The sequence below is a fragment of the Notamacropus eugenii genome, chromosome 3 (assembly GCF_028372415.1).
Source record: "Notamacropus eugenii isolate mMacEug1 chromosome 3, mMacEug1.pri_v2, whole genome shotgun sequence".
Taxonomy (NCBI): domain Eukaryota; kingdom Metazoa; phylum Chordata; class Mammalia; order Diprotodontia; family Macropodidae; genus Notamacropus; species Notamacropus eugenii.
The window spans coordinates 476513948-476538844 of record NC_092874.1 but is presented as its reverse complement, the minus strand read 5'-3'; the positions used below and the strand labels follow the sequence as shown (position 1 = coordinate 476538844).

Here is a 24897-nt window from a genome sequence, read left to right as displayed (position 1 = left end):
ATGGTTATGTGGGCACTGCAAGGGCTCCCATAAAGTGCTGAGGATTCCATTCAGCAACAGGAAGGATAAAAAGGGGGTTTCCCAAAATTCTCAGTATTTCCTTGAGTTCCCAAGGATTGTGCCTGAGGTATTTGTGTCACCAGTTGATAGTTTGGACATTCTACTTATGGGTCACGTGCTAAACTTTATGGTATAAGGTATGTACTCCTTGGTTTATTCCTTTGTTGGACTGCATGACTTTCCAGGCACCTTCCAACTTGAATTCTCTGACCCTGAGTCCTGGGTTCTTCTGGGGCCTCCAAATCCTTCCCTAAATACTTTCAGTCATTCAACAACATTGGCTATGCTATGCTCTTTGATTTGCTGAAGAGGCCATGAGGGACACTCGAAAGAAGAATGAATCAGAAACCATTCCAACTAAGTGGCAGGCACAGTGGCTAAAGGCTGGCTGGGCACATGGTGATAAAAATAAAACTACCATCTCTGTCATCAGTGAATTTCTGCTCTACTGAGTGGGGATAGGCAATTAATAAAGAAAAGTAAGTTCAAGACAAGGAAGAAAAGAGTTGTGACCTTGGGTATCTAAATAGTCTCTCTGGGTCTCAGTCTTCTCATATGAAAAAAAGGACAAATGATCTGAACAAATCCATTGGTTAACCTTCTGTAACCTCACAAAAGCAGTCTCTGAGAGTGAGTTGTTGGGCGATGCAGTTGAGGGCTCTGTTTAGAGTGCACCCCTCTTGTGGAACGATAGGCAAGGACAAAAGGGAAATGGGTGGAATTTCTTGACCATGGTGCCCCAGCTGCATCTCAACCACTTGTCCTTAGATCCACCATGCCCAGAAAAAATTCACTGTAGGAAGACTTTGGCACAAAAATGAAATACTGGTGGGGGAAACCTGCCTGTGAAATGTGTCACTGAGCCCTGAGCATCTTTAGTGTCACAATCTCTTCTGGTTCCTTTTCTGTGATTCTGGGAAAAGGCAGAACTGATTTGCTTCAGTCCTGGGAGTGGACACGTCAGAACCTCCTCCCCCTCTTCCCATCCCCCCACATGCACCCACTTTGGGACCTCATTTATTTTGAGCTGTTCCTGCCCATAAACTGCCGTTGTCATTCTCTGGTCAGGAATGTGCTTCCTGGCCTTTTTATGGGCCCCTATTCTCCTACATGTAAGGCCGCCAAGGCCCAGATGCTCCATGACGCTGACGTCAGCCCTGTTCCTTGGCCCAGCTGGTTGGAGGTGTGCTTTATAGAGTTCAACTCTGCACACTGGACCATAAAGATATAACGTGCACAGAAACTCCCAGCTAACATTGCCCAGAACCCTCCAACGCATCATTTTAATGTATAGACAGTAAGATTTTCTTTTTTTTATGTGGAAAAGTATTTAATCTTTCTATTGGCAATACCTTTTTATTGACCAGACTGTATTTGCCCTTCCAAATAGAATGTGAAGAACATCCCCTCCCCAAACAGAGTCGTAATGAATTTAGCTCAATTGAATAATCATTTACTGAGTACATATGGTATGTCAGTGACTAGAAAGACAGATAAAAAAAATAGCTCCTGTCCTCAGGATCTTATATTCTACTAGGGGAAACATCAGAAATCATATGTTACTTAATATAAGAGATACAAAATTACTGCAAGATCATTTTATTTTAAAAAAAATGTAATTTAAACAAAACAATGAGGTGGTGGAGTAGGGAAATAAAAAAGGCACTTGTAGAAGCTACTGTTCAATTTACTCTTGACCTAAGAATCCTAAGAGGTGGCAGGCAGGCAAGAGAGGATTCCAGGTATCGTGAAAAGTCAGTGCAAAAGTGTGGAGGCTGGCTATGGCATGTCACAAACAATGAATAGTAAGCAGGATGGTTTAGCAGGATTGTAGAGTGTGTATGGTGTGGATCTATAGGAAGACAGGATTCAATGAATGGGTAGGGTGGGAGTAGATAAACTTTTTAAGCGCATCTACTGCAACAACTCTAATAATAATAATAAATAATAATAAAAACCTTGCATGTATATGGTGATATAAAACTTGCAGCCTTCTACCTTTATTATTTCTTTGATTCTAAAACAATCCTTTTGAGGTAGAAACTTTTATTACAGATATTGCAGATGAGGAAACTGAGGCTGACATGCCATGGGTCAATAACTAGTAAGTATCTGAGGTAGGCTAATAGTTCTGTTTTTAATAACATTTACTAAATGGTTTACCCAAAGTACATCTTTTATATCACAGAGAGCATGCTGTATTTTTGAAAGCATGTTCACATTTATTAATTCTTATAGTTGATATTCAGAGCCATACATCCACACAGCCAGGAGATACTTAAAGTAGAGGATGCTAACTTCATTTTAGAATTGAGGAAAGAGGTAAAGAAAAGTCAAGTGACCCCAATTCAATGTAGTGACCTTTATTAAATATGTTATGCTTCAGGTGTTGTATTATGTACTGGGTGTAGGAGAGAGACAGAGAGAGAGACAGACAGACAGAGACAGAGACACAGAGAAACTCAGAGAGAGGAGGGAGGGAGAAAGGAAGAAAGGGGGATGGAGAGAGAGAGAGAGAGAGAGAGAGAGGGAGAGGGAGAGGGACAGGGAGAGGGACAGGGAGAGGGAGAGGGAGAGGGAGATTGAGAGGGAGAGGGAGAGGGAGATTGAGAGGGAGAGGGAGAGGGAGAGAGAGAGAAGAAAATTCTTTCCGTCAGGGAACTTAGATTGTATTACGGGGGGGGGGGGGGTCATTTTATTACTATTATCATTATTACCATTAACGATAATAATGATATTTAACTACAAAAAAGCAGCTATTTCATTCAGCTGTGGAACGTTCTATGCAATATTGACTATAAAAAGCACTCGTCCCAGAAACATTTCTATCTAAACCCCATGAGAAAAAAATGAGTCAAACACGATTATTATTGTGATCATCATTACTAACAGTTCCATCGGGCCTAAGATATTTAGCAGCTACTGTACTCTTCACCAAGAAATTCTAGCTCACTAATAGCAAATAGGTCAGGAAAAAGTTCGTCTTTTCTTCATACGTTGAACTTGAATCGTTTAAGAAGACGATGACTGTTCTCGTTGGCCTCTGAATACAAGAAGAAAGGATTCCGGAGAAGTCGGAATATTAGTGAAAATGACCCTAAAACCAATCATATATTTTAACCTAAGTGTTAGACTGCATTTGGTCCTGCTAAGTGTTGAGTTTATTCAAGACAGCTGCAGCGGCTTCTCTGAACTTAGCCTCGCAAGTGATATTTCATCCGGACAGGCGCAGGGGAGAGGGGAGTGGGAGATTCCAAGCAGCCCAAGGATGGAGGGCTTATCACATCCTCATTTCATGGGGCTCCCACGCTTGCAGCCCAGAGACTCAGCTGGGTTATGGGCATCACTGCACCAAGTGTGTTTCTGTTTAGAGAAGTCGTTTTGGATGGAGGCAGCTGAACGTTGATGTCCTTGGCTCTGACTACTACGTGAGTCATAGAGCAGTTTCCTCTGGCGAGAGTCGCTGCAGCGGGATCCAGGGTTCAGCCAGGTCAGATCGTTGTGGTGTTGGACAATGAAAGGAACTAGGAAAACTAGCCAAGAGCTGGGAAGCTTGGCTAACTTTAATTGTAAGTTCAGACGCAGGTATAAATATGCAGTGCTAATATAAAGCAACCTTTTCCTCAGTATCTTCCAGCTGTGGGAAGGGGATGCAGTCAGCTTTACTTTGGCTACCCTCAAAGAGTTTCTTATCTTACTGGATAGAGGAAGTGGAGAGAGAATGACACAGGCACTTTTAAGTGCCTGCTATGTGCCAGGCACTATTAAATGCTCTACAAATATCATCTCATTGTATCCTCACAACAACCCTGGGAGGGAAATGCTATTATTATCTGCACTTTACTGATGAGGAAACTGAAGCAGGCAGAGATTAGGTGAATTGCCCAGGGTTGCACAACTGGTACCGTATCTGAGGTCAGATTTGAACTCTTCTTCCTGCCTCCAGCCTCAGTGCCACTGTGCCACCCAGTACTAGTGCCTCTCCCACCTGGACCTTGTATTTAATCTGGGCATACTTTGTATCTGTGGGCAGCTAGGTGGTACAGTGGATAGAATACCAGACCTGGAGTCAGGAAGATTTATCTTCATGATTTCAAATCTGGTTTCAGACAGAATGAGTATTCATGGTGTGACCCTGGGCAAGTCATTTAACACTGTTTGCCTTAGTTCCTTCATCTGTAAAATGAGCTGGAGAAGGAAATAGCAAACCACACTAGCATCTTTGCCAAGAAATCACCAAGTGGGGTCACCAAGAGTCAGACACAACTTAAAAATAACTGACCAACATATTTTGCATCTGCTTATATAATCCTGTTGTCCTCTACAACCCCCCATTCCCTGTCAAGAATATAAGGTTCTTAGGCATAGGGTTACTTGACTAGGGCAGCTAGGTGGTGCAGTGGATAGAGTACCAGTGCAGGAGTCTGGAGGAACTGAGTTCAAATCTCACCTCAGACACTTGATACTCACTAGCTGTGTGACCTTGGGCAAGTCACTTAACCCCAATTGCCTCCTCCTGTGTCATCTCCAGTTATCCTGATAAATATCTGGTCACTGGATTCAGATGGTTCTGGAGGAGAAGTGAGGCTGGTGACCTGCACAACCCTCCCTTATTCAAAATGAAGTCAAGTACAAGTCATGTCATTATTTCTCTGATGGCATGGTCTTCTTCAGCAACGAAGGACGAACACACATACACACGTGACCAGGGCCCAGGGCTTAGCACAGTGCCAAGCTTACAGTAAGCACTTAATAAATGTTTGTTGTTGACAGTGCCTAATTGTTACTAATAATAGCCATAATAATTTGTTTTGAGACCAGATCTGTGTTTTCACTGCTATAAGAATTTTCCACAGAGGAAACATCCCTCCACTCATGCAGATCCGCTGCTCCCCTACAACTTTGATAATTGTCTGGAGGCACTGAGAGCTTAATGATTGACTGAGAGTTACAGGGCCATATGATGGGGCAGAAGAAGTACTTCACTACAGGTCTGCCTGATTCTGAAGCTAGCTCCCCATCTATTATGTCACCTTGACTTTGAAATAGTGAAACTTCAAAGTTCTACTTGAGTTTCAATTTGTTCCTTAAATATATGATGGGGAGACCTAGATTATCGATAGTTCACGTGGGGGAAAATCATCCCACTACTTTGATAAACAGAGGCTAAACATGAATCAGTTAACTCTTATTTCTTCAGCAGTTCCTATGCACCAGATACCGTGCTAAGCTCTGGGGCTACAATGAGAGGAACGACAAAGCAAAACAAACAAGCAAACAAATTATAACCAGTCTCTGCTTTCAAGGAGCTCGTAGTCTGATAAAGAAAGCACCACACAAGCAGCTATGGACAAATATAACACAGGCAGGGAAATTGTGGGGAATCTCCGAGGGAAATCGCTAACATTAAGGAGAACTAGCAATAGGACACTGAGAGAAGAGATTTAAGGAGAACTAGCAATAGGACACTGAGAGAAGAGATTTAAGGAGAACTAGCAATAGGACACTGAGAGAAGAGATCGATGAAGTGATGAAGGAAAAGAGTTAGAAAGGGATGTCTGATGGAAGATTTCAAAGGAGGAGATCTGTATCTGAGTCTTTGCCCTCAAGTTGTCTGGATGCTTCATAAAGCAAACATTACCTTGGGTGTCCTTAGCCTTCCGATCTGCTTCAGATGAAATAAAGACCTTCAAAGGCCAAAACCAAAGGAGTCCCTTGTTGTCCAAGAAGATCATTTCTGTCTGGTGAATAATGTCAGTAAATGGAAACTGAATGACTTCTGGTCTCCAAATTGACATCACTCTATCTCTCCATCCCCATTTCCTTTTCCTTTCCTCCACATAACCTATGCTGTGGATGAACTCCTCCTCCTCTTTCTCCTTCTTGTCTTCCTCGTCTTTCTCCTCTTCCTATTCTTCCCCTTCCTCCTCCTCTTCTTCTTTCTCCTCTTCTTCTTCCTCTTCCTCTCCCCCTTCTTCCTCTTCTTCTTCTTCTTCTTCTTCTTCTTCTTCTTCTTCTTCTTCTTCTTCTTCTTCTTCTTCTTCTTCTTCTTCTTCTCCTCCTCCTCCTCCTCCTTTTCCTCCTCCTCCTCCTCCTCCTCCTCCAAATTTGTTTATTTGTTTTCAGTTGTCAACAATCACTTCCATATGTTTTACATTTTCTCTTCCTCCCTCCTCAAAATGTCACATAATCTTATATGAGTTCTACATATACGTTCTTATTAAACGCATTTTCACATTACTCATGTTGTATGTAGAAGAATTGAAATAAATGGGAGAAAGCATGTGTACAACTAAACAAAACCAAACATAACAAAAAAGAAAATAGCCTGCTTCATTCTGTGTTGTGATTCCATAGATCTTTCTTTGCTTATAGATGGCATTTTGTAGCATGAGTCCTTTGGAAATATTTTAGGTCTGTGCATTGCTGTGAAGGACTAAGTCTATCAAAATAGTCATGACACATTGTCACTGTTACTGTGTATAATGTTCCCCTGGTTCTACTCAATTCACTTAGCATCTGTTCATGTAAGTCTATCCAGGCATTTCTGAAGTCTTCCTGTTCATCATTTCTTATAGCACAAGAGTATTCCACGACATTCACATACCACAACTTGCTTACCTGTTCCCCAGTTGATGGGGATTCTCTCAATTCCCAGTTCTTAGCCACCACAAAAAGAGCTGCTATAAATATTTTTGTTCATGTGATTCCTTGTCCCATTTTATGATATCTTTGGGATACAACTCAAGAAGTAGTATTACTGGGTTAAATAGTATGCATATTTTTATAGCCCTTTTGGGCATAGTTCCAAATTGTTCTCCAGAATGGTTGGATCAGCTCACAACTTCACCAACAATGGATTAAAGTTCCATCTTCCATCTTTTCCAATATTTGTCAATATCCTGTTTTGTCATGTAAACCAGTTTGATAGGTATGATATGGTACCTCAGACTTGTTTTGATTTACATCTGTCTAATCAATAGGGATTTAAAACACTTTTTTATGACTACAGATAGCTTTAATTTCTTCCTCTGAAAACTTTCTGTTCACATCCTTTGACCATTTGTCAACTGGGGAATGACTTGTATTCCTGTAAAATTGACTCAATTCTCTATATATTTAGAAATGAGGTCTTCAGCACAGATACTAATTATAAAAATGCTTTCCTAGTTTTTTACTTCCCTCCTAATCTTAGTTGCATTGACTGTACAAAAATCGTTTCAATTTAATGTAATCAAAATTAAACATTTTGTGCTTCATAATGTTCTCTATCTCTTGTTTGGTCATGAATTCCTCCATTCTCCATAAATCTGACAAATAAACTGTTCCTTGCTCTGCTAATTTGTTTATAGTAACAGTTTTATACCTACATCATGTACTCATTTGAATTTTTTTCTGGTATATGGTGTCCGGCATTGGTCTATGCTCAGTTTTTGCCACACTATTTTCTAGTTTTCCCAGCAGATGTTGTCAGGCAGTGAGTTCTCATCCCAGAAGCTGGGATCTCTGGGTTTATCAAACAGTGGACTGCTATAGACATTGACAACTATGTCATGTGTACCCAACCTATTCCACTGATCTACCACTCTATTTCTAAGCCACTACCAAGTGATTTTGATGATTGTTGCTTTATAATACAATTTAAGATCTGGTATGTTTAGGCCACTTTCCCTACCATTTCTTTTCATTGATTCCCTTGACATTCTGGACCTTTTGTTCTTTAAGCTGAATTTTGATATTATTTTTTCTAGCTCTATAAAATAGATTTTTTGGTAGTTTGATTAGCATTGTACTGAATAAGTAAATTAATTTAAGGTAGAATTGTCATTTTTATTATATTAGTTTGGCCTACTCATGAACAACTGATGTTTTTCCAATTATTTAGATCTGGCTTCATTTGTGGGAAAAGTGTTTTGTAATGGTGTTCATAAAGTCCTTGAGTTTGTTTTGGTAGATAAACTCCCAATATTTTATCATTTCTACAGTAACTTTAAATGGAATTTCTCTTTTTACCACTTGTAGGTTGGCTATTTTTTAGTAATATAAAGAAATGCGAATGATTTATGTGGGTTTATTTTGTATCCTGCAACTTTGCTGAAGTTGTTTATTATATCAAGTAGTTTTTTACTGATTCTCTGGGAATCTCTAAATATATCATCATATCATCTACAAAGAGTGACAGCTTAGTTTCTTCTTTGCCTATTTTAATTCCTTCATTTTTTTTCTTCTTTTGTTGTTAAAGCTAACATTTCTAGTACCATATGAAATAACAGTGGTGATAAGGAACATTCTTATTTCACCCCCAATCTTATTGGAAATGCATCTAACTTATCCCCGTTACATATAATGTTTGCTAATGGTTTTAAGTAGATGCTACTTCTTATGTTAAGGAAGGCTCCATTAATTCCTACGCACTGTAGTGTTTTCAGTAGGAATGGGTGTTGTATTTTGTGAAAAGCTTTTTCTTCATCTATTAAGATAATCACATGCTTTCTGTTATTTTTGTTGTTGATATGATCAATTATGTTGGTAGTTTTCCTAGCAATGAACCAGCCCTGCATTTCCTGGTACAAATCCTACCTGATCACAGTGTATTATTCTCAGGATAAGTTGCTGTAATCTTTATGCTAATACCTTATATAAAATTTTTATATCTGTATTCATTATGGAAATTGGCCTATAATCGTTGTTTAGGATTAGATTATTAATTTCTAATTCATTTTCAGTCTATTCTTCCATGACCCTGTATTATATATAATTTTTATTGCATCCTGATCTGAAAAGGATGCATTAAGTATTTTTGCCTTTCTGCACTGGGTTGTGAGATTTTTATGCCTTAGTACCTGATTAATTTTTGTATATATGCCATGTGCCACAGAGAAAAAGGTATATTCTTTTCTATCACCATTCAGTTTTCTCCAGAGATCTATCATGTCTACTTTATCCAGAATTTTATTCACCTCCTTAACTTCTTTCTTGTTCATTCTGAGGTTAGATTTATCAAGTTCAGAGAGGGGGAGGTTGAGGTTCTCCACTAGTATTTTTGCTGTCTATTTCTTCCGGTAACTCCCTTAACTTCTCCTCTAAGAATCTGGATGCAATACAACTTGGTGCGTATATGTTTAGTAATGATATTACTTCATTGTCTATGGTGGCTTTTAGCAGGATATAGTCTTCTTCATTATCTCTTTTGATTAGATCTATTTTGATTTTGTTTTGTCTGAGATTAGGATTGCTACTACTTCTTTCTTTTTTCATTCAGCTGAAGCATAATATATTCTGCTCCAGCCTTTGACCTTGACCATGTATCCCACTGCTTCAAATGTGTTTCTTGTAAAGGACATATTGCAGGATTATTGTTTTTAATCCATTCTGGTTTCTGCCTCCATTTTATGAGAAAACTGATTCCATTCACATTCACAGTTATGATTATTATCTGTGTCTTTCTCTCCATCCTACTCCTCCCATTTATGGTTTAATTTTCCCTTCTTTCCTTTCTTCAAAAGAGTTTTACTTTTGACCATCACTATCCTTAGTCTTCCCTCCCTTCTATCACCCTACCACTCTTTTCTTTCTCTTTCCCTTTACTACTTCGTCCCTACCTTCTAACTACCCCCTCCCCTTTCTTTCCCCTCCTATGGCCTGTAGTGCAAGTTAGATGTCTATACTTACCTGAGAATATTATTCCCTTCTTGAACCAAATCCAATGAGAGTAAAACTCAAACAATGCTTATCTCCCTCCCTTCTTTTTCTCTACTATATATTTGTTCCTCTTCATCTGATATAATTTACACTTTTCTGCCTGCTCCTTTCCTCTGCTCCCTTTGCACTCCTTAATTAGTTTTTTTTTTAATTATCACATTAGGTAATTTATACCTGAACTGTCTATCTATGTTTACCACTTTTAAATGTTTTAATAAATACATAATTCTCAAAATTAACAAGTATCATACTGACATATAGGAATGTAAACAGTTTGTCCATAATGAATAACAAGCTTTATTTTTCTTTTTCCCCCTTTTCCCCTTTTTATGCCTTTCTGGGCTCTTATATTTAAAGATCAAATTTTCTATTGAGCTCTGGATTTTCCATCTGGAAGGTCTGGAAATCTCTTATTTCATTGAATATCCATCTCCTTGCTTGAAAGATTATACTCAATTTTACTGGGTAGTTGATCCTTGGTTGTAGTCCAAGCTCCTTTGCCCTATGGAGTATCATACTCCAATTCCTCTGATCTTTAAATGTAGAAACTGCAAAGTCCTGTGTAATCTTAACTGTAGTTCCTCAATATTTGAATTTTTTCTTTTTAACTGCTTGCAGTATTTTCTCATTTATATGATAATTCTGGAATATTCCTTGATGTTTTCAATTTGGGATCTCTTTCAGTATGTGGTTAGTAGATTCTTTTGATGACTATTTTGCACTCTGGATCTAAGACCACAGGACAGTTTTACTGGATGATTTCTTCAGAGATACTATCTAGGCACTTTTTTTTCACCCTGGCTTTCTGATAGACTAATAATTCTTAGATATTCTCCCCTGGATCCATTTTCCAGGTCTCTTGTTTCTCAAATGAGATATTTTACATTTTTTTCATTCTTTAGCTTTTGTTTGACTGATTGTTGATGTTTCATAGAGTCATTTGCTTCTACTTGCCTAATTCTAATTTTTAATGAATTGTTTTCTTCAGTTAGTTTTTTTACTTCCTTTTGAAAGAGTTATTTTCTCCAGTAAAGTTTTCTATCTCCTTATCCATTTGACCAATTTTACTTTTAAAGGAACTGATTGCATTTTTAAACTCATTGGTCAATTTTTCTTCTACCTCTTTAATTTAGTTTTTTAAATCCTCTTGAACTCTTCCAAGAATGTTCTTTGGACTGGAGATCAGTCCATATCCCCTTTTGAGGTTTCAGATGTGTGTATGGCATCAATGCTGTCCTCTTCTGAATTTGTATTTTGTTCTTCCCTGTCTCCATAATGAGATTCAATAGCCTTTGGTTTTCTAATTTCCTTCTTGCTTACAGTGATTGTCTTTTCCATGGTTTGTAAGTGGATCTCTGCTTCTGGGCACAGGGGGCTCTGTCCCACATTTCTTGTGCTGGATACTAGGGTCTTGGTTGCTGGTTTTATATTATGTAACCCCCGGTTCTTTCAACTTGAAGTTATATAATGCTGCAGCTTACTTGGTGCAGAGTTGACTAGTATATGCCAAGTTTAAGACCAAGTGAAGTCTGAATTTCCCTGGGGTTACACTGAAGCTCACATTGTGAGCTGTGGGGGAGGGGTGGTCTGACCATTGGAGGTCTCCCCCTACCCTAGGGCTGCACTAATTGCTGTGCTGATGTCTGTCCAACTTCCCTGGCTGTATAAGGCACACTTGGGATCCTGGTGTTGGTGCCTGCCAGCTCCACCCCCTTTGGGCTCAGGATCTTCTGCTGTTCCTGACAGGTGGGTCTTGCTTGGATGCTTCTGGACCTGCACCAGTTCCCTTCCAGCAAAGCAAGAGGCACTCTTACCAATGGTCTCCCTAGTCTCCCAAAATAAAAGACTGTGTAACTGTTCTTCTGACTCCACTATTCCATGATGTTTCCTGGGGCAATATTCTCTGTGGTTTTTCAATGTTAAGAAGGGGGGGGGGGGTGAGAGTACTTACAGTTTACTCCTCCATCTAGGCTCCAGGAAGTTCAAGTAGGTGACTCATATATTTAGTCTGTGGGCTGATAGCCCTAGGTATAGCTGCTGCAGCTGCCTTGGGTCCTGCATTTCTCTCTCACACAATTCTGCTGGGAATCTGAACTACTGATGGTTATTCAGTCCAGCTGAGGCATTCTTGTTCCACTATGATCACCTCTGTGCTGGCGCATCCTTAGTGCACTGTACTTCCCCAGCCCTGTGTAAGAGATCCTTCATATTGCTCTTTTGGGTGGTTCTTGGCTGGAAATTTTCCACACTGTCTACCACTGTATTGTGCCACTCTAAAATTCATTCAGATTTACTTCTTAGAGGTATCTGAAGGAATATGTGAAGGAGCACAGGTGAGTGTCTGCTTTCACTTCACCTTCTTAACTCCACTCCTCTTCCTCTTTTTCTTAATAGTATTTTAAAATTATGTGTAAAAGTATTTTTCAACATTCTATTTTTTTCAGATTTTGAGTTCCACTGATCCAACCACTCTGGAGAGCCATTTGGCACAATGTCCAAAGGGCTATAAAAATGTGCATACCCTTTCACCCAGCAATACCACTTCTAGGGCTGTATCCTAAAGAGATCATAAAAATGGGGGAAAGACCCACATGTACAAATATATTTATAGCAGCTCTTTTTGTGGTGGCCAAGCATTATAAATTGAGGAGATGTCCATCATTTGGGGAATGACTTAACAAGTTGTAGTATATAAATGTAATGGTAAGAGGGGGTTCAAAAGCTCACTAAAGAAAATAGTTCTTTAAAAATTAGAAGGGAGCATAAGGAAGCTAATGACTTTATGAGAAACCAAGAAATTACAAAACAAAACCAAAAGAATGAAAAAACAGAAGACAATGTGAAATATCTCATTGGAAAAACGACTGTCCTGGAAAACAGATCCAGGAGAGAAAATTTAAAAATTATAGCGCAACCTGAAAGCCATGATCGACAAAGGAGCCTAGACATCATCTTTCATGAAGTTATCTAGGAAAATTACCCTGACATTCTAGAACCAGAGGGTAAAATAAATATTGAAAGAATCCACTAATCCCTTCCTGAAAGAGACCTGAAAAGGAAAGTCCTAGGAATATTGTAGACAAATTCCAGAGTTCGCAGGTCAAGTAGAAAATATTGCCAACAAGTAGAAAGAAACAATTCTAGGACTGTGGAAATATAATCAGAATAACACAAGATTTAGCAGCTTCTACATTAAGGGATTGAAGGGTTTGGAATATGATATTCCAGAAGTCAAAGGAATTAGGATTAAAACCAAGAATCACCTACCCAGCACAACTGAGTATAATACTTTGGGGAAAAAATGGTCATTCAATGAAATAGAGGACTTTCAAGCATTCTTGACAGAAAGACCAGAACTGAATAGAAAATTTGACTTTCAAGCACAAGAATCAAAAGTAGCATGAAAACATGAAGGGAGAAGAGAAATTCGAAGGGATTTACCAAAGTTAAATTGTTTACATTCCTACATTGAAAGATCATATTTTTATCTCTTGGAACTTTTCTCAGTATTTGGGTAGTTGGAGGAATTATACATATATACATATGTATATCTACATATACATATATTCATATATATGTATATATAGATACAGACAGTGGGTACAAGATTAGTTGAATAGGAAGGCATGATATCTAAAAAAATAAAATTAAGGGGTGAGAGAGGAATATATTGGGAGGAAAATGGGAGAAATTAAATGGGGCAAACTATCTCTCATAAAAGAAGCAATAAAAAGCTTTTTCAGTGGAGAGAAAAAGGGATAGGTGAGAGGGAAAAACTGAAGTTTACTCTCATCACATTTGGCTTAAGGAGGGAATAGCATGCACACTCAATTTGGTATGACAATCTGTCTTACAGGACAGGAAAGTATGGGTGAAGAGGATAAGTGGGGTGGGGGGGATAATGGAAGGGAGGGAAAATGGGAGGAGAGAGTAATTAGAAGTAAACACTTTTGGAGAAGAACAAGGTAAAAAGAGAGAACAGAATAAATGGGGGGGGAGGATAGGATGGAGGGAAATGTAGTTAATCTTACACAACATGACTATTATGGAAGTCTTTAGCGAAAGTTCACATATATAGCCTATATTGAATTGCTTGCCGTCTCAGTGGGTTTGAGTGGGGAGGGAGGAAGGGAGAGAAGTAGGAACTCAAAGTTTTAAGAATGAATGTTAAGAATAGCTTTTCCATGCAACTGGGAAATAAGAAATAAAGGTAATGGGGTATAGAAATCTATCTTGCCCTACAAGAAAAGAGAGAAGTTAAAGGAAGGGAGGCGTGTGTTAGAAGGGAGGGCAGATTGGTGCAAGGGTTATTCAGAATGCTTGGTGTTTTCAGGTAGGGGTAGGAGAGAGATGAGGAGAAAATTTGGAACTCAAAATTATGTGAAAATGAATTTTGAAAACTAAAAATACGTAAATAAACTTTAAGAAGAAACAAAGTGTTGTTTCAATTTGCACTTCTCTAATCAATAGCGAATTAAAACATTTTCCCCCATGATTATAGATACCTTCAATTTCTTTATCTGACAACTATACGTTCATATCCTTTGACCATTTATCGTTTGGATGAATGACTTGTATTCTTACAAATCTTCCACACATATCTATATCTATCTATCTATCTATCTATCTATCTATCTATCTATCTATCTATCTATCTATCTATCTATCTATCTATCCTTCTATCTACCTATTTAGCCAGTTAGCTATAAATAGATAGATACATATTTTTAGAAATGAGTACTTTATAAGAAATGCTGGATGTAAAAAAAAAATGTTTCGCAGCTTTCTGATTCCCTTCTTAACTTGGTTGAATTAGCTTCTTTTACAAAACTTTTTGAATTTAATGTAATCCAAATTTTCCATATTGCATTTCATAATGTTCTCTATATTTTCTTTGGTCATAAATTCTTCCCTTCTCCATAGATGTGACAGGAAACTCTTCCTTGCTCTCCTAATTTTCTTATGGTATCACCCTTTATGTCTAAATCTTTTACCTACTTTAACCTTTTGTATGCCTAAAAAACCATTCTTCTTACACCTCACTCTCCACACTCCATATTTTTCTGATTCTGTGACTTCTCTCATTTGCTCTCCTAGACATGAAATGCCCTCTCCCTTCCCCCTTTCCTGTGAAATCCCAACTCACCTCTAAAAGAGCTGCTTTAATACCATCTCATTCAGGAAAACTTCCTTGTTTTCCCCATTTAGTGCTAACTCACCCCCTCCCTTACCTTACCTGACAATTTGCCTACTTGTGAATAGCACATTGTAGGCACTTAATAAATGCTTATTCACTTGACTTTGTGTATATATGCACCATATTTCTTCACTATACTTCAAGCCTCCTAAGAATTCTGAAGTAAAGTTTAAGTCACATCCCCTCTTTACTCTTGGGCTTCCCTTTTGTTTCCAGAACAAACTATGATTCCTTGTTTGGCATTTAAAGCCCTGCACAGTGTGGTTCCAACCTTTCTTCCCAGGTTTAGTGTACATGTTCCTCTTCACATGCATGCTATACTTTAGACAAACTGTTACTCTTCATATACTATATTCAATTTCCAATCTCTGTGCCTTTGCATAGGTTGTCCTCCATGATTAGAATATACTCCTTCCTCATTTCTTCCCCTTAGAATCTTGAGCTTGCTTCAATACTTACTTCAAGCCATCTCTCATATGACAAACTTCCTGCTCCTCTCACCACCCCAGATGTTAGTGTCTCATTCCAGCCAAAATTACTTTGCATTTACTTGTGTATGTGTGTGTACATGCATGTGTGTGCATACATGTGCATGTATGTGAACTATTTCCTTCTCAGTGGATGTGACATCACTATTCGCAAGGCACTAGTAGAATCTCAGCTCTTTAAAGGCAGAACAAATTTAGTTTTTTTTGTGAGTTTTTTGTTTTTGTACCCCACAATGTAGTGCTCAGAACATTAATAGGTACTTAATAAGTACTTGTGGAATCTGTTTGAATTTTTGAATTTACCACTTTATATCTTTATGATTTTAGCTATGGTATATAGCATATTTTCTCCCTACTGTAAACTCTAAATCTATGCCTTTTGAATTTGAACATTAATTCTCTATTCTAGCCTAGAAGAAATGAAAAGGACAATATGAGAAGCTAAGAAATACACATTTGTATCAGCTTCAGTGGGCAAACAGCTGTGGAGTGAAGGGTTGCTTCATTTTTTCATCAATTTCACAAGCATTATGTTTGCAATTTCAGGGAGTCTGATAGAGTGCTGGAAATTGAATTAAGAATAACTGGATTGAAATCATGCTAATTTTTTGACCATGGGAAAATTGATCAACCCTCAGCACTGCAGGCAATTCTGTAGAATGATAACTGACAGGTTGATGTTTTCATATTGATGGAATGATTTCCCACACCAATGAAATCACAGGTCCTTGACATCTTGATGTAAGGAACAATGACTCCCTTATGAATCTTGCTCGTGGATGAAAGGCGATGAATTTGACATTTTCTGTCATTTGCTTTTGTAGGTCCTTTGTCATCCAACAAATCCCAAGCAGCAATCTCTTCATGGTGGTGGTTGATAACCAATGTGCCTGTGATTCTGCGTCGCCCATTACCATGGCTCCAATTGAGATCAGGTATATCCTTTCTGAGCACCTGCAGAAATCATACACTTACACATGCTTCTGCTTGTGAGTGAAGGTGGAAGGCATTACAAAAAATCAGCAAAAGAAAACGTTCTCATTTTGATCTGATGAGCAGTTGGCATGAAATCCAATTATTTAAAGTAAATCAGAATTCATCAAATTACATGGCCAATTCCCACAGTATTCCAGGGTTTTAGGGGAAAAGAGGAGAGGATATTATTTCAATCTTTTCTTGGGGTGGGGGCAGGGAAAGGGCTAAGGGAGAAGAAGTCCTTAAGGGAGTTTATGTCCATGTTCTAGGCTCTCAAAATCTGTATTAAAAAGTAACATACTTAAGATTGCTCCTTAACTATAGTAAACATAATGAATCCCTTAAGTGTGAACGCTTAAAATCACAGAAAATCAGAAGGCGGCCAGAATCCTGTCATGGTTTTCATCCTGAAGTAAGTCATAACCTCTGTGTGTGTGTGTGTGTGTGTGTGTGTGTGTGTGTGTGTGTGTGTGTTGGGGGAAATAATAATCAGGGGCTAAATACTTCTCTTTCTCATTCTATCCCCTCCTTATCACTGTAAGCACAGAACAAGTCCACCACACAAAACAAATGCTTCTGGTGAGGTGTAGTGCCTTTTGTAGGCAAGAAGAGGTCAAATAAACACATTAAAGGTGTTAAAAAGGAGAGGGATTTAAAATATTTGTATCACATTTCTATATCATTTTCACTGCCAATAAATATATTGCTTCCATACTCTGATTCAGAGCCCTTGAAGCAAAAACAAAAGAGAGAAAATGGGATGGGGCCAAGCAAATCAGAAAAATAATCCAACCAAGGTTATCAATGCACCCAGAGTGCTCCCCCATAAAGAAAGGAGGTACAATTTCACATATCTTGTTCAGTCCAAGTTTGTTTATTATAGTCACCCAATTTTTAGTTTTGATTGTTTTTAAAGATTCCAGTTATAGTATGGTAGTTCTTGAAAAAATATTGTTTTCCTAGTTCTACTCATTTCACTTTTCATCAGGTCATACGCTTTGCATAATTCTGGTTTCTATGTATTTTTCATATTTGTTTTTTTCTTATGGCACAGTAATATTTAATTTCATTCATGTCACTCCCCAACCTATGAAGAGGTATTTTATTTTCAGTGCTTTGAAGCTTCAAAAAATGCTGCTATATATCTATATTACACATATACACACATATATACACATGTGCATATATATGTGTGTATGTATGTATGCCTGTATTTTTTTCTACCTTGGCAATTTTGGGTATTTTTGGTGTATGTACCTAGTAGGGGAATGTCTAATTTAAAGGAAATTGATGTTTTTGTCTCTTCCTTTGTATATAATACTTCCCAGAATAGTTGTACCCATTCACTGCTCCATCAACATTGTACTAGTATGATGTGTCTTTCCAAAATCCCTCCATTGTTGACATTTGTTAGAATGTGAGGTGAAACCTCAAAGCTTTAAAAATATTAAAAAATAATGCTCTGAAAGTCTTTCACTTGTTGATTAATAGTATACATTTCTTTTAAGGACAGATTGTTCATATCATCTGACCAATTATCCTTTGGGGGAATATCTCTTGGTTCCTCATATTTGAATTGATTACTTAATCTAGATAAAGCAGAGGAAAAACTCTTCTTAGTCATTTTCTTATTATTCCAGGTTCTCACTATGCTCTTCCCATTCCCTTTCTCATGCCTTGCAGCTGCCTGAATGGGGAGCCAGTTAGGTAACTCAGCTCCTCCTCTTCTGTCTGTCTCCCCCTCTCCTTTCTTTTCCCCTCCAAAGAAAGGTAAATCTGGATGGCCAGAGGATAGTCAGTTCACTTGGAGTTTACTGACTAGATTCCTTTCCTTTCCTTTCCTTTCCTTTCCTTTCCTTTCCTTTCCTTTCCTTTCCTTTCCTTTCCTTTCCTTTCCTTTCCTTTCCTTTCCTTTCCTTTCCTTTCCTTTCCTTTCCTTTCCTTTCCTTTCCTTTCCTTTCCTTCCCTTTCCTTTCCTTTCCTTTCCTTTCCTTTCCTTTCCTTTCCTTTCCTTTCCTTTCCTTTCCTTTCCTTTCCTTATCCTGGGCCATCTCCAGTCATCCTGATGAATATCTGGTCACTTGATTCATATGGCTCTGGAGGAGAAGTGAGGCTGGTGACCTTGCACAGCCATCCCTCACTCAAAACAAAGTCAAGTGCAAGTCATGTCATCATTTCTTTGATGGCATGGTCTTCTTTGGCAATGAACGATGAACACAACAACAAAACCCTATCTTTCTTTCTTTTTTAATTGAGATTTTACTTTCTGCTAATGGTCTTACCAAGACAGAACACAGAGAAATCTAAATTTCAGAATTTCAATATTTTCCATTTTCAACTTAAACAAAACCTCCCTCCCATTGCTTCCAGCCCTCCTGATTAACCTACATCAGAACATATTGGAAACTTGGGAATTCTGAAGAAGTTGATTCTCAGATAATGTTCTCCTTCAGAAGTTGCCCTCTTTCCCCAACCTAAACACACCCACTTACTGTACTCAAAGTCACCCCACCATCATGTGCTCATGGAATAAGCACTTTTTATATTAGTCTCAACACAACACATGTGGGAAGATGACCTTGCTGCCAAAGTATGGACTCCATACCAAAATGAAGTAGAAATGACTTCTGCCTTATGTATTTCATCATTCTTCCCTTGGAGGAGTACCTCCATCTTTGGTGTTGATGATGGAGAATATAGTTAGGAAGAAATACATCCATTAGTGCTCTCATCTTTTTAATCTGAGCAAGCAATGACTAATTGGGCTTCACTCTTTGAAAATAATCAACCATCTTCTGGAATAATTGGGTCACTTTTAGATCCTCACCTATTCTTTTTCCTCCAAGTCTGAAGATTTGGGTGGGAACATAAGGCTAATACCTAGAATTTGCATAGTGATTTAAGATTTGCAAAATACCTTACAAAATTCTCATTTTTTCCCTCACAATACTGGAATTTAGTTGTCATAGTTATCATCTTCATTTTGTAAATTAGGAAAATGAGGCAGGCAGAGTTTAAGTGAGTTACTCAGGGTCACATAGCTACCAAGTATGTTAGGTAAGATTTGAACCCAGGTCTTTCTAACTCCAGGTCCAACTTTCTACCTTTGGTGCTACTTAGCATACTCTAAAGACCAGTGATTTAAACAAATCTTAGGATCATATAAATTACTATCCTGGCTTAAACCCATCCTCTAAATAACGTAATTATTCATTATAAACAGGAAATCAATGCATATTCCATGGAAGAATACAATAGCATTTTATTTTTAACTTAAAATTTTATTTTAAAAACAATTTTGAATATTGATATGTCAATTAAACTCTCTCAATAATTATTTACATTCAACTCTTTGTCAGTACAACATTTTAGTCTCTTCTTTCAAATCCCCATCAGGATTCTTTGACTAATCATACTTATTCACGTTTTCCTCTCAAATGTTCATAGGCAGGTAGATGCAAAAAGCGAAGGGCCCTAGCATGAAGGACTTCATTAAACTGTGCTCCATTTCCGTATAAATTCAGTAGGGTCTGCTGATTTCTCTGTGTTTCTATTTGCCCCTTGTTCTAGTCCCTGCTGAGATTTACATTGTATGTTTTTATATGATCACCTGCGTTCCTCTTCCTGTAAAGATACTATTAGATCTTACAAAACCATATCTGAGTCCTGTGCACTCTATTTCATTTACGATGAAACGTTCTTACCTTTTGCTCCACAAGAGTTTGTGATTCAGCGTAATTGACCTCTATTGTTCATTTCTTTGTTTTCTTTTATATCACTAGATAAAAATAGTCATTGGAACTCATTTAACTAATAGAGATTTTATTCTGTGTGCCTATAGACCTTTCCTGACGCAGTTAGTGCCATCTTTGCATATTATTTTGACTTGACTCAACAATTACGAGCCGTGGAATCTCTCCACAGCATTACTGTGTTTAAGTCTTATAGTTCTACTTTTTTTCAGTTTCCATTATCTCAAAAGGGACACAGGCTCATAGGAGGAAACATAGAGGCTATATAGCCCAGTCTTTTTATTATACAAATGAGGAAAATGAGACCAACGAGGGTGAGTGACTAAGTCAAGTTGCCACAGGTAGTAAGTCTGAGGTAAGATTTGCAGTAGATCTTTTGTCTCTAAAGTCATCCTTCTTCTTGTTGTACTACACTGGCCCTCAGTCCTTTGCAGAATTCTTTGCATTCTTCATAATTGCTGTTACACAGCATTTCAGATCATTCTTCTATTGTTGGGGATCTAATTCATTTACATTTTTTTTTCTGATTTTATATGATAATGGTATAAAATCTTTGGATAGTTCATTTCTTAAAGCACTTTTAGAGTATATTCTTAGAAATAAAATTACTGAGGTAAAGAGATATTTTATTTTAAAATGAAAGTTCACTAATTATTGCTAGATTATCTTACTCAAAAATATAAGCTTAGAATTCCTCAAGTAATTGGTAAATATACTTGTTTGTAGTCAAACCTAGTAGCATTTAGTTTCATTATTTTCATTTTTTTTTTCAGAACTGTGATAGTTCTGAGGTAGGAATTCCAAGTGGCTTTATTTTTATCTTTCATTTTTACTTGCATAGCGAATTTTTGAGTTATTAATATTTGTTCCCTTTTTACACAATTACCTATTCATTTGTCCATTTATCCACTGTGATCTGGGTGATATTACTGCAATTAAAAAGAGTTTCTTATATATTTTCATTATTTTTAGGTGTCATAGTGGTCAAAATATTCTTGTATAATTTTACTTATTTTTTGTTATATAGTATTAACCTTATTTAAACATGTTCAAACATAATTTTCTCCTAAATTTATTCTATTTATTTGAAGGGTTAAAGTTCTCCCCTCCATAGTTTCATTTTTTAATATCTTTATAGTTTAAAAAAGTTTAAGACCATCATTCTGCTGGAATTCACTGAGGTACATAGTGTAAGATCTATGTTTAGATCACTTTTTCCTAGTTTGTTATTGCCAACACAATTGATTGGATTTTATTAGTTGACATTTGTTTCTAATATTTACAAATTTTTCCAAATCCTAACCCTGTCATATTTCCTATTCCCATTCTTCTATGTGTATCCCAAAGTAAGTAATTCACAAGGTTAGTAATTTGAAATAGACAGAACAGATTCACCCCAGCCCTCACCCTTTAAAAGATAATATATCTACAAAGCACAAGTAGAATTGTTTTGATGTTGTCTTTTGTTTTTTGTTTTTGTTTTTGTTTTTTTGCCAAAGAGGCTTCTCTGCTGAATATTTACCAGTGTGTTAAACACTGATTTAAAATACCTGAGATATTTATATAAATTTGAAATTTTTCTTCTATAGCCCAGTGAGATATAGTCAAACACATTTCCTTACATTATTGAATCTTAAATATTCCACTCATCGTGGTGGTGGCCTGGGTTCTGAAAAGCTATACATTGGAATGCAAACTCTGGAGGCTCCTACGCAGTTGGAAAAGATGGTGGTATGTGCCTGTGCCAGACTGTGTTTGTTGTCTAAGAACCAGTCTACCTAAGTCGAGAGGGAGCCATTCCCAGCAGCCTGGTTACTGGGTAACCATTTTGTTGGCCATAGCAACACCTGAAAGAAAGAAAGGAAAGTCAATATTGCGGTATGAGGTGCCTCCCTGGAGAGCATTGTGCTGACTTTGTTAATACAATCCAGAATGCGACTTGGAAATTACTGAGGCATTTTCAAGGACTCCCAAGTTAACCAAATGGCATCCTTGTGTCCTTTCCTTTAGGAAAATGCAAGAGAATGTGGAGGAGCCCTGGGCCTCGGTGCCAAACCTGTCCTCCTTTTGATCCCGCTGCTTCTGATGCTTTTTTCAAGGTGACACAGCCTGGTTTGTTCCCTTGGCATGCTAATTACATGGATAAACTGTGAACTGAAATATGGTGCAACATAGACAACATGAAATATAGTCCAACCATCAGCATTTCATGATTTTAACTGTGCGTGATATAAACTCTTAACGATATATCAAGCAAAAAAAGGTTATCTTTTTACTTTGCCAGTCATGCAAATGTGCAGTTGCCATATGATAATCTCACTTCATCAAAAACAGGACATCAATTGGTAGACAGGTGGTGGTCCTTCTCTGCTTTGTCCCATTGACACCAATTTCCACCTGTGTACTTTTTAAATAAAGTATATTAAAATCATAATCACCTTGTCTGAAGTGAGTATTGCAACCTTTCATAAAGTATCCATTTAATAAAATCAAATAGCTCACAACAACCTACTAATTAGGGGATGGGCTGTTCTTGTGGCAAGGGCAGGCGGAACCTGGAATGGCCCATGTGAGCCATTAACAGCCCAACGGTATCAAGAGAATGCAAAAAAGTTTGTCAACAACTTGATTGGATTCTCATTAGCAAATTAATGAAAGGACGTGGACCAATCAGACAGGATAGACAGGCATGGATGAGCTAAGTTGAATGAAAGGAGAACTGTCCTTGAAGTCATCACAAATGAGTATTGAGTTAACAAGTTATGATAATCATGTGTTTCAAAGTCTACAAAACATTTTATATGCACTCTCAAAGCAACTCTTGAAGTCTCTCAATTGTCATTAAGCACATCTTGGAAAGATGTGGAACCTGCGGCCCAAAGGGTCATACAACTAATAACTGTCAGGGATGAATTTAAACCAACATCTTCCACTCAGCTAAAGAAAAAAATAATAAATAATTATTCCTTAAAATAATTATTCCATAAAATAAAGATTCAATGGTTAGAGGTTATACCCATAGCTTTAATCATGTTGGTTTTAAAAAGAATCCTTTTAAGAAATATTCACTGATGTTGGTAGCTGGCATGTACTAAAAGAAGCACCAAAGTGCTGGAATGCTGACCGCAATTGTTAATAGCATTCTGTGCATTCAAAAACACAGGGGAATATAATAATTATGGTTATGGTAAATTTTGAAAAGTGTTTCATATATTATCTCATGGGAACCTCACAGAAACTCTATGAGTTGTTATTCAATCCATTATACATATGAGAAAACTGAGGCTGAGAGGCATTAAATGACTTGCTCAGGGTGACCCAGCTATTAAATAGAGTTGTTGGGGTTTGAATCCAGTTCTGCCTGACTCTGAGAATCAGTATGCTTTGAGTTAAGAGACAAACCTACTTTCAAGAACTCACTGTTATTTATATATTTCAATATATCTGTATCTATACACGCACATATATACATACATATGTGTGTGTATTTACCCTTCACAGAAGGAATAGTAGTGAAGAGAACAACCAAAGCTGCCTTTGGTAACACTGGATTATTTGGTGCTTCTATGAATGGGAGGCAAAGCTGAAACAATAAATGAATGATGAAACGATAAATGAATGCTGAAAAGACCCAGCCCTTCCCAACCTTTGTAAAACTCTCAATCCTGGACATGAGACCATAGTTCCCATAGTTTCATCATTAAAAGGAAAAATCAAGTCATAATATTAGTGATTCAAGTCTGGAAGTGACCTCGCCATTCATCCAGCCAAAGCAAGTCTCATCCAACTATATCAGTCTATGATTTGACTTTTCTTTTGTAAGGACAGAATTAAATAATTACTTCTCAGAGCTAAATGTTGAAAATAATAGCTCCTAGAGAGGCTGCATGGCATCCCTACAGCCATCCCTACAGGTTTCAAAGTCCACCTCTGACCTAGTCAGTTTGCTTTGTTGGATCTTCCTCCAGATCACTGATTGTGAGTATTCCTTACGGCTCTGTCTGGGACCTCTGCTCTTTTCCTTGTATATAATATTTTTTGATGTTCTCATTAGTTCTTTGAGGTTTTCCATCTCTGTGTGGATGATTATCAGTTGTATATCCCAGTGTTAGCCTCTCTCCTGAGCTTCAGTCTCATATCACCATCTCATTTAGATATCTCAAACTAAGTGTCATATGAATGCCAATATGTGCATAACAGAACTAAATTCCCCCTCCCACTCCAAATCACCTTATCTTCCAAAATTTCCTATTGCTCTGAAGTCATCCAGGTTCCTAACCTAGGTGACCTCCTCTTTAACAAAGCTGACCTATCCAAACCACTGTCAATTCATATAACTTCTACTTTCACAGCATCTCTTGTCTACTGTGCCTGTCTCCCTTGACTCATGCAGGTGCCATGTTGTCAAGTCAGATGAATTATTGCAACAGTAACCTTATAACTTGTCTATTTGCCACGAGTTTTTCCTAACTCCTTCCCTAGTCCACAAATTCCAAAAGTGATTTTCCTAAAATACAAGGGCTCCCTGTGACCTGAGGTCATCGATAAACTTTTCTACCAGTGAAAGCTCTTTGCAATTGTTGCTGTTCAGTCATATCTGACTCTTCATGACCCCATTCGCTGTTTTCTTGGCAAAGACACTGGAGTGGTTTACTATTTCCTTCTCCAGCTCAATTTTTTCATGAAGAACATTTTATTGTTTAAAATATTTTATTTCTCCCCA

The 24897-nt window shown here is 37.6% G+C and overlaps 1 protein-coding gene across 2 annotated transcripts in view; it reads left to right on the top strand.

Moving 5' to 3' along the window:
- The window catches only part of CACNA2D3 (calcium voltage-gated channel auxiliary subunit alpha2delta 3), a 1103218-nt gene extending 1080610 nt beyond the window's left edge, over positions 1 to 22608 (top strand). Inside the window, exons 35-37 of one of the 2 annotated variants that reach the window (XM_072599036.1) lie at positions 16272 to 16384; positions 16752 to 16834; positions 22185 to 22608. In XM_072599036.1, coding sequence (XP_072455137.1) covers positions 16272 to 16384; positions 16752 to 16834; positions 22185 to 22277 — 289 coding nt within the window. In that variant the 3' untranslated portion in view covers positions 22278 to 22608. The remainder of the gene's footprint in view (positions 1 to 16271; positions 16385 to 16751; positions 16835 to 22184) is intronic. The other variant, XM_072599035.1, reaches the window with a different exon arrangement.
- The last annotated feature ends 2289 nt before the right edge of the window (positions 22609 to 24897 follow it).